Source organism: Acartia tonsa, chromosome 1, assembly GCF_053477335.1.
Source record: "Acartia tonsa isolate MP-2025a chromosome 1, ASM5347733v1, whole genome shotgun sequence".
Lineage (NCBI taxonomy): Eukaryota > Metazoa > Arthropoda > Copepoda > Calanoida > Acartiidae > Acartia > Acartia tonsa.
The window spans coordinates 20,619,512-20,634,242 of NC_137260.1; the positions used below are offsets into that span (position 1 = coordinate 20,619,512).

General features: G+C 32.3%; 1 protein-coding gene across 1 annotated transcript in view; it reads right to left on the reverse strand.

Annotated features, from left to right (window-relative positions):
* LOC145314721 (uncharacterized) overlaps positions 1-14,731 on the reverse strand; it is a 43,463-nt gene that overhangs the window by 13,291 nt on the left and 15,441 nt on the right. Inside the window, exons 3-13 of the mRNA XM_080154752.1 lie at positions 13,232-13,320; positions 11,652-11,737; positions 10,992-11,027; positions 5,486-5,529; positions 4,606-4,715; positions 3,915-4,036; positions 3,453-3,547; positions 3,232-3,287; positions 2,702-2,725; positions 297-390; positions 60-124 (exon numbers count right to left, since the gene is read on the reverse strand). Of these exons, the coding sequence (XP_080010878.1) occupies positions 60-124; positions 297-390; positions 2,702-2,725; positions 3,232-3,287; positions 3,453-3,547; positions 3,915-4,036; positions 4,606-4,715; positions 5,486-5,529; positions 10,992-11,027; positions 11,652-11,737; positions 13,232-13,317 (818 nt within the window). The 5' untranslated portion in view covers positions 13,318-13,320. The remainder of the gene's footprint in view (positions 1-59; positions 125-296; positions 391-2,701; positions 2,726-3,231; positions 3,288-3,452; positions 3,548-3,914; positions 4,037-4,605; positions 4,716-5,485; positions 5,530-10,991; positions 11,028-11,651; positions 11,738-13,231; positions 13,321-14,731) is intronic.

Genomic DNA, 14,731 nt, shown 5'->3' on the forward strand with positions numbered 1-14,731 from the left:
TAATCCTTGTTAGTAAAAAAATATGGTTACTTTTTGTGCAAGTAAAACAGCACTCGAACCTGAGAACGCAGTTATGTGAACAAAAACCCCAAGCAAATTCTTCTTTTTCTTCAATCTTCTCTCCCTAAATTAAACTCAATTTCATCAAAATTAAAGAGAAGTAAAAAAAATGTCTCAGCCAATATACATGACCATTGACTGTGCAGTTTAAAAGATTTAAGCAGATTATGTGCATGTTTTAATTCTTGAAAATTTTCTTGATCCTATTTTTTGTTTAGATATTTTAAAGAATATGCCTGAAAAAGATGAACTTTGCACCATCCATGAGGTCCATGTTCTGGTGTTCCACAACCTTCAGTATCCACATAAGGACTAGGAGGCTTGTCACTACTAAAAAATAACAAATAATAAACATTGTACCATCCACGAGGTCTATTTTCTTAGTTCCACAACCTTCAGTATCCACATAAGGACTAGGAGGCTTGTCACTACTAAATTATAACAAATATTTAACATTGCCTTATCTATGAGGTCCTTTTTCTGGAGTTCCACAACCTTCTGTATCCATAGATGCTGTGAGTATTGGTTTAAAAAATATGACGTAACAAAAAAAATTAGCCAATGAGAGGCCGTTATTGACCAATGGCGGCATGCGTAGTGGACTCTCATTGGCTAATTTTTTTTGTTACGTCATATTTTTTAAACCAATACTCGCAGCATCGTATCCATATGATGGTTAGGAGGCTTGTCACTTTTAAAAAATAACAAATAATAAACATTGCACCATTCAGCAGGGGTTTATTTTTTTAGTTACACAACCTTCTGTATCCATACAGGGGCTAGGAGGCTTGTCACTTCTAAAAAATAACAAATAATGAACATTGCACCATCCACGAGGTCTATTTTCTTAGTTCCACAACCTTCTGTATTCACAAAGGGGAGAGGAGACTTGTCCCTAGGGTTGGGCCGGATACTTTTTTGGCCGGATACCGGATACCGGATATCCGGCTGATTTCAAATGCCGGATATCCGGTATCCGTCCGGATATCCGGCCAACGCCGGATATCCGGCAAATATCTGGTTATCCGGCCAAATTACAGGATATCCGGCCGGATAACCGGCTAAATTACCAGATATTAAAGTAGCAAAAAAAATTTATTAATAAACTTTTGAGATTTCATATATAAAATTTACATAAAGATAAACATATTAAAAAAATGTTCTTCTAGCTTCAATAATAAGAAAATTATAGCCATTTAAAATTTTAAAAAGCAGAGATTTTTGGTGTAAAATATAAAAAAAAGTTATAGCCGGATATCCGGCCGGATAGTTTCAATATCCGGTATCCGGCCGGATATTGAAAATGGCCGGATATCCGGCCGGATATCCGGCCGAATAGTTTCAATATCCGGTATCCGGCCGGATATTGAAAATGGCCGGATATCCGGCCCAACCCTACTTGTCACTTCTAAATAATAACAAATAAGAAACATTGCACCATCCATAAGCGCCATGTTTTGAGGTTCCACAACCTTCTGTATCCACAAATTGGCTAGGAGGCTTATAACTTCTAAATAACAACAAATAATAAACATTCCACAATATATAAGCTCCATGTTTTGAGGTTCCACAACCTTCTGTATCCACACAAGGGCGAGGAGGCTTGTCACTACTAAATAATGAAAATAATAAACATTGCACCATCTATTATTACCATGTTCTTGAGTTCCACAACCTTCTGTATCCATTTAGGGGCTAGGAGGCTTGTCACTACTAAATGATAACAAATAACATTGCATCATCCATGGTCTGGTAAATTCTTCACTTATTTTAGCACGAACTGCTAGCTCTAACTTTTCAGGACCTGGCAATTTACTGCATGGCTTTTCTAACATTCACTTGCCTTAACCTAACCTAAAATATGCATTATAGAGAAGTTCTTGTTTAAATTTGTTAACGAATTTTAGGGAAACCGCCGAAGTTTTCTCAAATTTCCTGAAAAAATTTAATCAAAAGTTTAGGTCAGAATTACATAAATCTATTTTAATTCTCAAGGAATCAACTTGTTTTGGTATCCATGAAAAATCATTTTTATTTATAGAATATCACTATTTCATCATATTCTTTTATATTCTAAATTAAACAGAATTAATATATGAACAAAAGAAAGAAACTAGAACTCAATATTCTTTTAAAACAAAGCAAAATAAAAACAATTAAAATATTTTACTCAAATACAATAATGATTATTTTCATATTTTACATACATACATAATTATATTGTTTGCAGGGAGGGGGGGGGGGGCATTGGGCTGTTAATTACACTAGTATATTCTTGAAGTTTTATAATCATGTTATCCTTATGTCTTAAGCATTGGCTAATAAGCATTGGCTAATAAGCATTGGGTACTCTTGCTGAATTTTAATTGTTTACTGGTTAGTTTAAAACAAGTAGTGTACAAAACGCCTCAATCATCAATTTTAATCTACAGAAGAGGTAATCTTGTTCATCATAATTGAGAATGTATATCAATTTAGCGGCCATTGTCTTATACCTTAATTTATTGTTTTGTTTTCCCCTCTTTCTACCTCTCTTTCTCTTCATATTTCTCTCTATGTAATATCATAATTTAAGCCTACCTAATCAGTTTTAAAAAGTTTGATTTAATAAGAATAAAAAGTGAATATATTCATTACTTACCTACAAGCTTTGTATAACCCGGCATCCTGTATTGAATTACAATCATATAAACTTAACTTACACATTAAAAATAATATCATACAAATGTGATATTCTTACATCAAAATAACAGAACATCCCTGTGTGTATGTAGCCTGAGATCTCGCTAACTACTGGATCGATATGTGAATGTTTATAATTTTATTGGGTGAGGTTACCTTAACCGTCTCAAGAAAAATCGCCCAGGAATTTTTTTTTTTTAATAAAAAATCAATAACAGAATGTCGACTTACACCCCCCCCCCCCCTATTCCCCTTCTCTTATGTGCCTCTAGATGCCTTTAAAATCTTCTTTGGCCTTTACTTTGCACCTTGCCTTTATTTAAGCCATTCTTTGTTTTTTTTTAAACTTTCCTACTTTACTTGTTAAACCACATTTCATACGAGTTCAAGTTATTTAAATTCCTTTCTAAGCTGTTTTTATTCCTTCAAACTACAATATAAACATTGAAAATTCTCTCTCCCCATATTTATAAAGTTTATAATGAAAGTTCCTTGCAAACATGAAATCTCATTGGTCCCTTCGCGTCTGTTAAACATTTTTCACCCTGAAACAACAGATTTAAGTCATGAATTTCTGTGTGTTGATTTTTCTTTCCTAGCAATGAAATGGGAAGGTTTTTAATGTTTAAAAGAGAGAGGTTTTAAGTGAAAAATACACACAAACATAATATGATTAAAAATAGATATAAAACTTGGATGATATTGCAAACCTTGTATGGGACCATAACTCCAAAACCAGCAATCTTAGCATTGACAGAGGTATCTTGGAAAGAACCAAATCCTTTTTCTGATTCAGGAATTGTTACTAAAGCACAAGATTAGCATTAACCATAAAATTCTTAAATATGCTAAATTTTACTTGTACTTGGGAGAAAAATTAATTTTAAATAATATTTGTCATTTCTTGTAGAAATAATTTATTAAAAAGACAAGGATGAAAAAAGTATCTACAATAATTTAATCCTTTATAGTATCCCAGATTTCATATAATTCTAATTTTTAGAAGCGAAGCTGCTTTGAAATTCAATTTGTTATTGATACGTGCATCTCCCTCCGTCCGTCAATCTGACGGAAGCGCTATTTGAGAAATGTGATTTTGTTGAGTGTCTGCTGATTTTAAGGTCTTTTTAGAAGTCATAAGTAACGTTGTGAAAAAAATTTAAAAATTAAACCTGTATCAAAAGGCAAACATATAGGTTGTATCATATAATCTAACTTGATACTATCAACAGTTTTTATCAGAGCAAAATCATAAACACCACTGTACAACTCTGTTTTCCTCTCCAACCAAACTCTATACAAGATTTTACTTTACTTGTCCTTAATTGTAAACTTTCACCTAGTAGATTTACTAGGCAACTTTGCTCCAAACATGAAGTGATGTTCCAATGTAGATGAAGGTGGCAGAAAATTCAAACTCCATTCAAAGCAATAAAAATAATATAAGATAGCCTTAAACCATTTTGAGACTTTTGTTAAGATTTCCTAAAAAAGGTAATCCAACCGGTTCCGTGGTAAGCGTGATCTTAACGAAAAATAAAAAATCTTACTACTTTATATAATAGGATTAATGATATAAGATAGCCTTAAACCATTTTGAGACCTCTGTTAAGGTTTCCAGAAATAGGGTTCCTACCGGTTCAGTGGTAAGCGTGATCTTAACTGAAAATCAAAAATCTTACTACTTTAAATAATAGGATTAATGATATTTTTCTCTAAATTATATCAAAGAGTAATAAGCATAAGAAATATGGTAAAGAAGGCAAAAAGCGGAATGTATTCCCCCTCAATAAAAACTTAACTTTAATCTTTAAGTACAATATTTGGAGCTTGTATAAGAATGAATAAACTTTAGCAACTTACCTTTTTGGATGAAAATTAATTGAATAAATTTTTGGATGGTTTGTGGTTTCTTGTTCTTCATAGTATTCATATTCTTGTGTAAAATCTACTTGATCATCTTCCTTTGTCTCCTAAATACCAGAGAGAGAGGACAATGGCTCTTTTTTACACTAGTTCCCAAAGTTTTATAATAACGTTATCTTATTCGTTGACTTAACATGAATTTATTGGCATATGTCTTGTCCCTTCAGATCCCTGGTAAATTCAGTATGGGTAAACAAAGATTTTATAAATTATAATATACAAAGGTCCCAAAGTTTTATAATAACGTTTTCTTATTTGTGGGCTTCACAACTTTGGGTACTTTTATAAATTTGGATTGGTTGCATCATTAAATTAAGTGTTCAAGCGTTTCAACCACTAATTTTCAACTACAAAAGGGGTAGTTTTGTGTAATATCATTGTGGATATACATCATTTTATCGGCCATTGTCTTATCCCTTTAGATCCCTGCCTAAATACGTAAATACAACTGTATCATAATGAAATGTGGAGTAGTTGCACTTCTTACAATTTTAAGAATCTTTGTAAATTTGGATAATTTTTCTATTTCGAATAAATTAGACAATGATTTATAAACATTTCTTATCATTCATTGAAAATTCCTTCTATTGATATTGTACGTCATTTTTGTTTGAAATTAAATGCTTTGTTTTTGTCAAACTGTTGTTAATTGGATGAATTATAAATTATACGCACGTAAATAATGGAATGAATGACAAAATTAAAATATCTATGTATAATAGTTTATCAATTTTCGCCCTTTGTAATCATTTTATTAACAACAAAGTTAGTTAATAAAATAAAAAATAAAGCTGGGCTACTGCTAACAATAACATACCTGTACGCTTCCAATATGTTCGATAAATACGTCATTTTCTCCACCTATAGGAAAAAATATTCATCTCTTATTTAATCACTCTTATATGCCGTTTGAACGTAGCTGTTTTATATACGTAGTTCCTTCCTTGGAGATCTTAGTTTGTTTCTAATTTGTTTTATTCTGTGTTCAGACTTTTTATTCTTGTAATAGTAACTCACTAACAGACTGATAATCCTTATAATAAAGTAACAGGATGTGTGTTTGTTTGTCTGTGTGTCTGTCTGTTTGTCTGTACGAAATGATCTCGCTAACCGCTGAACCGATCGGGTTCTTTATAACAGGGTAGCTTCTTATAGATCCCGGGAAGGTGATATCTATTTTAGGGGAGAGTACCACCACCCTTCCAAGAGAAATCGCCCCTAGAAAAAAATTAAACCCCCCCCCCAAAAAAAATTAAATTTTTTTAACTAAAATTAAAAAGGGGGGCACCCCCACCCCCCCAAATTTTTTACTCTCCCCTCCTCAAGTGCCCCAAGAGGCCTCTAGGGGCGCTAGTTTGTTATATAAAGTAGTAAGGTTTTAAGATCTCGCTAACGTCTGAACAGATTAAGCTGACCATTTCGGTTAGGTCACGGTTTTAGGCAATTTTTATGCACCCACCCTACTCCTCTTCAAGCCCGTCTTCTTTTCTTTTTAAATCCACTGATGCTAAGGACTATGCCACTAGTATACGGTATTAGAACGTCAACGGAGGGAAAGGTTTGATAAGAATTAGTTGCAAACGTACAAGATACAATTACATCCTGAGAATTTTGTCTGCAATTAATCTTAATAAGACAATATGATACTTTTATACACTTTTTCAACAGGCTTTTTTATAATAACTTATATAAATATATTCAAGAAGAATAAATAGGGAAATTTCATAATAGGAAAATCTATTTTTGCTTTATCTTTTTCACTCGCTAATAACCTTTTTCAGAACTGTTACCTAACCTGTTTAAACTACATGATCTACATATAAATACAACAAGGATGACAACATCCATAAAAGCGAAGCACTGAAACGGTAGGACAAACGGACATTAACACTTGTATGGTATCTGAACTGAATAATCAGAATTTAAAAGTATTAAAGTCGAAGCAAAATTGTAAGTAAATTTGTTGAAAAAAACTGCTTGAAGCAGGATAATGTTTATGGACATACTTACATTTTTGGGCTTGATTGTAGAGTTGCTTCGCTTATAATATTGTTCGTTGTTGTTCCAGGAATCAATATACCAAAAATCAGATCAAACGGATAATTAGAACACTTGAAAATTTGTTGTTAAAAAAGTAGAAAAATCAACATTTTTAAAATGGACGTACGGAAATTCTGGTAATGATTATAGAGTTGCTACGCTTTCTAAATCGTGCCCAACTACTACAGGAATCATCATGCAAAGTTTGAAATCGATAGGACAATTCTAACATGCCTAAATTAACGAATAAAAGCTATCTATCTCGGACGGACGTACGAACGGACCGACCCTAATTATAGAAAAGCTTCGCTTTTAAAAAGTACTATATGAGGTTCGAATCTCATTAATTACTTCACTAGGACTTAAGTTGAAAATAACAATTAGTTTTAAAATTATGCAAGTTTAGACAAATAACCACTAAATTGCTGCTTCTAAAAGTTGAATATAATATGGTTCTTTATATTGAAAAAGTACTGAGCAAGCTATTAGAATAATATTTGTAAAACCCGAGAACAACCCATATGTACTGTACAAATACAAACCCTGAATTTTTCTGTCATCAAGTAATAAATTTGCTAATAAATCTACTTCTACAATATGAAATCAATAAGGGCGATTTCTCTTAGGAGGGTGGTTTTACCCTCCTCCCCCCCCCCCCTAGTTATGCAGTTAGCAAGATTCTCGAAAACACAATAAAAGACATATTCATGTTACTTTTATATAAGGATTACAATGCACACATTCGACCAGTATGGACCTCCCGGAAAAATTTCGTAAAGATATTGATTAAATAAAAACTTAAAATTAAAGTACATATGTACTATTGTTAGTTAAATCTCCATAATCCCGAGTCAGGAATGGCTGGCAACATAGTTATTAAGTTATTAATCATCAAGTAATTGAGTATTATCTGTAAATAGGTCATTATATTTTAAGCCTAAATAAACAAGGACAGATATAAGCAAAAACGAACATAGTAAAATATTTCATTTTCTACTTTTATCTTTATATGTGGGGAGACCAAGAAGTGTTCGAATTTAGCAATAGAACCTCTTAATACCTGAATATATACTAAGATAAACGGATATCTTTTAATAAGAAAATCGTCAAAGTAAAACTAAACAAACATGAATAAAATAAACTCGCTTTTAATCCTGGCAAGAATGACAACATAAAAGCGAAGCTCTGAAACGGTAGGACAAACGAACATTAACACCTCTAGAACTGAATAAGATGATATTAACACATAAGTCTAAACAAAATTGTAAGTATATTTTTTGCCAAACTGCTTAAATACATGATAATATTTAAGGACATACTTACATTTTTATTACTTGATTTTAGAGATGCTTTGCTTATAACATTGTACCTTGTTGTAATAGGAATCAGTATTAAAAAATCAGATGAATCGGATAATTCCAGCATACAAAAATTTGTTGTCAAAAAAGTAAAAAAACAGCATGTTTTAAATGGACGTACGGATTTACTGGCAACGATTATAGAGTTGTTGCTATAGGAATCATCATGCAAAGTTTGAAATCGATAGGACAATTCTAACCTGTTTAAATTAACGAAAAGAGCTTTGATTTTAAGGAACATAAAATAAGCTTTTGAACTTGAAAATCAGTTTTAAAATTCGTTGTTGATAGACGGAATAAAATTTTGCTGGCTTGTTATTACTGCGCTTTATTTTAAATAGATTGTATAAATTATTCTTTATCCAAACTTAAATCATGTAGGATTTTGTTTATGTAACTTTCAAAGAATTTGTCCTTATCTATAATTAGAAAAATTAGATAATTTATAAAATCTAGATCAATTTTATTTAACATTAATTAAAACTTTAAACCAGCTAATTTTCAAAAGATTATGTTAGTTGAATAAAAATAATATTTTCAATATTTGTACAACGTAATACATATATCGTTTAATAGTACTTCATTTTTAAAAAAGAGATTAAATAAAATTTTAAATTTATTAATGAAGGATGTATTTTCTGTTACCCCCTTGACGGCATGCTCCAAATCTAGTCCAAGGGGGGGGGGGAATGGGGGTGGAGTAGATAGGTGATTACTCCCCGCAGAAAATTTCAATTTTAAATTTTTACCACAACCCCCTCCCCCTCCCAAAAAAAAGCTTTTACGTCCATGTAACCATCAGCATTTTAAAAAGGCGGCGGGAGGATTACACCCACTTCTGTCTTTATCTAAGACACTCAAATATGCTTGAGGCACAGTATTGGTAAAAGGTTTACCATTACCATTACTTACAGCTATAAGTTCTGATATATTTATTATTTGTGTAAAAATGTAGTATTCTAATTTGACGACAAAATTGTATACAATACTATTTTTCTTTTTACGTAATATTTTCTATAATTATGAATAATTCTGTTTCGTCAGTACCTTTTTATGTTTACTAAATACAAAAAAAATATTTTGACCCTTAACGTTATTAGTAGCGAAGCTACTCTATAATTCACAATGTCCGTCCGTCTGTCCGTCCGTCTGTCCGTCCGTCTGTCCGTCCGTCCGTCTATCCGTCCGTAATTAATGAATTGGGGGAAACGTGATTTTCTCGGCTCCTATAAAAGATAGAGAGCTGAAATTTTTTGACAACATTCCTATCATTAAAGAGCACAATTAACTATAAAACATCAATGGCGGTCGGACCGCTTTTTAGCAGGTTTTAGGCTATTTTTATATTTTTTCAAATTATCCTCATAACTTGGGTGTTTGTGGTCCGATTTTCAAAATTTTTACAGTTAAAGATATCAAAATTAAATTTCCGTCATTTGAATAAAACAACAATGACGGTCAGACTTCCTTTTTGCAGGTTTTTGGCTATTTTTATATTTTTTACATTTTTCCCCATATCTTTGGTGTTTATGGTCCAATTTTCGAAATTTTTTCACTTATAGATATCAAAATTAAATTTCCTGTCATTTGAAGAAAACAACAATGACGGTCAGACTTCCTTTTTGCAGGTTTTTGGTTATTTTTATATTTTTCACATTTTCCCCCATATCTTTGGTGTTTATGGTCTAATTTTCAAAAATTTTTGTTAAAGATATTAAAATTAAATTTCTGGCGTTTTAAGTAAAGAAACAATGGCGGCCAAACTGCCTTTTAGCAGGTTTTTGGCTAATTTTATATGTTTGACACATTTCCCCATATCTTTGGTATTTTTGGTTCAATTTTAAAACTTTTTTGCATTAACAGTTTCAAAGTATTTTTTCCCATTGTTATGTGCATCTAGTATGTAATTTACCTTAACCGTTTTCATCATGCAAAATAAAACAAGGTTTCGTGTTTATTTTCTCCAATAAATCTATTCTTGATTTTAAAAAATACACTTTAAATCTACTTCTACGTATTCCCATCCACAATTTTTTGTGCTTCGCTACTTATGGATGTTGTCATCCTTGTTTTCTATCTCATTTTCTGTGTGTGAAAGATAAAGAGCCTAAACTGCTTGACTTTTTAAGTATGGGTATGACACATAACTGAGAGTTGGAATTTTTTGAATATCTCCATCCTGGCGGGCACAGGATGCCAGCAAACCTGGCAGGGTCATCCAGGTAAAGAGCAAAACTATTTTTTTGACTAAAACAAAGCATTTTATCATACCAAAATACTGGAAAATCCTCTAGTAGTACATCCTTATATGAAATACAGGTGTTCAAGTCACTTTCAGGTTCCAGGTATGATCCTGCAGGTCCTGATCCTCCAGGTCTCCAGCAATCTTTAAAAGGCTCCTGTGGCCGCAATTTTTGACTTAGAGACTTCAAATTTTAAATTTAAGCTTTCCTTACATGTCTACATAACGTATTAAAATTTCATGAAGATCCGCTGCCGTTTTCCAACCGACCGCCGACTGCGGCGGCTGGCAGCTGCCAAGTACAACTGCGGCTGCTGAAATTTATCGTTTGATATTTCTAGTGTAAAATTTACATAAAGATAAACATTTTCTGGAAAAAAAATTTTCTTCCAGCTTCAAAAATAAGAAAATTACAGCCGTTTGAAATTTTTAAGTAAAAAACGACCTAAAAACAAAGGTTGTTAAATAAAAGGGCGAAAGAAGCGAAAATTGACTTACTCTTATAAAAGGTCGGAAATTCATTATCAAACAGGGGACTTTCACAAAAAAAAATAGCCCTCTAGCTCTAATAGGAACTGAGATAATAAGGGCTCCCCCCCCCCCCCGACCGATAAAGGTGCGGCAAGGGGCCCGACCGTAAAGGGTTAAGAACAAATTAAATCTAATGTTAAAAGTAAATTTACCTGGTTTTACAACCCATTCAGTTTGATTGCACCAACCTAAATTTATTATTTTACAAAATTTCCGGTATGGCTTTCAAACCGCTAAATATACGCTTGATTTGAACCGGTTCTCAGTCGTACTGAAAAATCGTGGCTAACAAAACTGATTTTAATAATATAATTTTTCATTTTAATATCCACGGAAAGCTGTCTATGATGCAAATAACTAGTCTTATTGGTAAGAAAAGCTCTACATTTAACTATTCATAATATAGGTTTATATTGACTTATTTTTGGCCATTCTAAGGGTAAGAAGCAAAGAATTTTGATAGGAGGTGATTTTGTTAGGCTTCAGTTAAACTGCTAAAAGTGGTTTAAAATTAAAACAGGGAGGTTTACTAACATCCTCTAAAAATATCTAATAACTACCACAAAACACATAATTGTGAACCATGCTACTGTTACGAACAGACAGCCTGTCTGATGGACAGAAAAGGTGTATTATAAAGTAGCTTCGCTACAAAAACCAAATAGTGAGGTTGATGTAATCTAAAAAATATATCCGAAGTGAATAAAAGCTATTCCTGGATAAAAGCAAAGGCTTTTACAAGGGCATGATAAAAAAACGCCACATATAAACTTTAGTATAAATAAGAGTTGTTTACCTACTTTGAAACTTACCTAGGGGACAAAAGCAGTGTGCTGCAGACAGTATAAATCTTGTATTGATAACACTTCCAGTACAATGACCAAGTTTCTGTCCTTTCCTAAAAAAAGTACAGTTACAACAAAAACTTTTTTCCTTTGTTTTTGTTTTTCCTTGTTTTTAGGAAGACGCAATGTCCTATAACACGTTATTTTTAGTAGAGTAGCTATTCTATAATTAACTTTGTCGGTTAGTCCGTCTGTTAGTCCGTATTGTTATGAGGAAAATGTTCATATAACCCACTGCTACTTAAGATATACGGCTGAATATTTTGTTAGGCTTCCCTTTACTTATGTTCCTGGTCCAACTGGCATGCTGTGACGGACATTGAAATTCTTTAATAAAAAATAATATATTCTGCTGTTATTTTCATTGTCTGTCTCTCAGTAATGCTCTGGAGTGAAGAAAACTTATTAGAAAAATGTAATCTTCCTGACTCTTATGAAAATAAATGGACAAAGCCCATATTGTCCTGCTGTTACGTCATAAATTTCTGGATAAGATAAGGGAAGGGGGGAAGAAAATCTCTTAAAAGGAGATGGAAGAAATGGGGTTCTCTTTTCCCTTTCCCGAAGTTTGTAACGTAACAACAGTACAATATGGTCAAGAAATGGCTTTATTGTTAGTCTAACAAAAGTGGTATTAATCTTATGATTTTTATTTTAATCTTCGTGGAAAATTGTCTGTAATACAATACTATTCAAGATTTTTCAGTACTGCTGGGAACCTGTTTTAATCCAGAGGATATTAATCAGTTTCGAAGCCTTACTGGAAAACCAATAACATTTTTCAAAGTCTCAAACCTTGTACTTTAAAATCAAATAGGAACGGCTAATGAATGAATTGTATTAAGAAAATGAGGAATTTCCATGCGTTACATACATACAGAGCAAAGGACCCAAAGCCTTGCAAAACACACTTTGAGTGTTATAAATATATTTCCTATAACTATTCTTCTCAAATGAAAATATTGTTTGCCCTTTGTTGTTATTTCCAAATTCAATTAATTCTAAAATTATTTTTCAGCTAATAGGTCAAGAGAAAAGTTTTTTTGAAAATATTATGAATAAGTGATCAAATACGAAGTACAGAAAGAATGTACATTTTTCGCTTTACTCTCTTTATCCTATTATTTAAAGTAGTTAGCTTTTTTGTCTGTAGCGAAGAATCTCGCTAACTGCTAAACCAATATGGTTTTCCTTTAGAGTGAAGCTTCTTATAGGTCCAGGGAAGTTTTTAAACTTTTCTGGGGAAGGGTATCTCCACCGGCCCTCCCAATAAAAATGACCCACAAAAAAAAACTCAAATTGAAAATGGAGGGTTCGACTTTTGGCCTCAAGTGCCCCTAGGAGCTTCTGGGTGCTTAACCTCTGGTATGCATATATAAAATCAAAAACTATTTTACCTCTAACAATTCCACCATTTTTTTAGGCGTGTTAATAAAATGTTCCACAGAAGCTTGAGACAAAAAGAAATTAAAAATATATAAATTACAGCTTTGTTTGCTGTATTAACTCTAGAATCCTAAATCATTGTCTGTCCTCTTGATACTTACTTTATTACTAGCTTGACAACCCATGGTTTGGAGGAAGTATGCCTGGAAGAATATCCACCAATAACATAATCAGAACCAATATTCATATCCTACACTGGAAAAAATCTAGACAAATACATTTTATTTACATTATACACTATAAAAAGATATATTAAAAATCCGCTATTAACAAACTCATAACTTATTGAGTAAAAAGTCTATTCTAAATAGATTTTATTCTTGCTATACACTGTGAAATGTAATACAAATAGGAGAGGGAGGGGACATTGTGCTGTTTATTTCCCTGGTCCCAAAAGTTTTATATTTTGATTGGTTGGTTCAAGAAAAGTGTCCAATTGCTTCAACCACTTATTGTAATCTACAGAAGATGTAATTACGTATATTATTTTAGTAGATATACATCTATTTATTTATTGGCCATTGTCTTGTCCCTTTAGATTTCTAAATAAAAATACTCTAATGTAAATCTCAAAATCTTCACTATAAGAAAATAAAATACATTAGACATTCAATTAAAATAAAAAATGGGGAAACTAACGACATATTTTATTGTATATCACACACCTATAAACATTTAATTAAACAAAATTGATTTCTTCCTCATAAAATTGTATCATCTCAAACTTGGAAGGATGAATAACGAATGAGAGTGAAGCAGCTTATAGTGCCGAGAAAGCTTAAAGTGTCATGTGTGACGTCATAAAAATCCTTCTCTTTTTTAGAAGGTGTCCTTTCTAACTTCTCCTCTCATACCTCATATATTATATATATTTATATATTATAGACGTATTTTTATGACGCCATACATCTACATGACACTGAGCTTTCTCATAATGCCTTATAAAAATGAATGACGTCACAGAATACATTTGTATTGTCAGATGGTAAAATGTATATTGGCCCAATATTGGTGACTTGTATTGTATGACATCATTGTTTATTAAACACTATAAGCTGCTTCGTGGGAGGGTGAATGGTGAATGAAAGTGTATAAAGTGAATGAAATGAATGATAAATTTTGACCAAATTGAAACACAGAATTGATATTGCTTCCATTATCACAGAGATCAATATATTTTATTTAAATCCCAACTCCCACACATTCTTCATTCTCTCATAGAGATTCTATCTAAAAGCAGGGCTCAGCAGCCGACCATTATTTAAACGTCTGACTGTGGCTACTGATTATTTTTCATAAAAGCTGCGATCATAGAAAACCTTTAGATAGACTGGCGGAGTAAGGTTAAAATATTGCGATAGGCTGGGAATGTGGATTTGAAAAAAAAGATCAAATAAAAAAGGCTAAAACATTTCTTTTAATAGTTGGAGCAAAATTGTTGTTGGGAGTGGGTGTATTATCATCCCCCAAATGTTAAAATAGGGTAGGTCTGTCTTTCCCTTCTTTTCATACCCTATGCACGCCACTGAGTAAGAGACTGCCATAAATATATTTCTATGTCTTTAGTATGCCGAACATTTTTGAGTGTCTCACATCTAAAG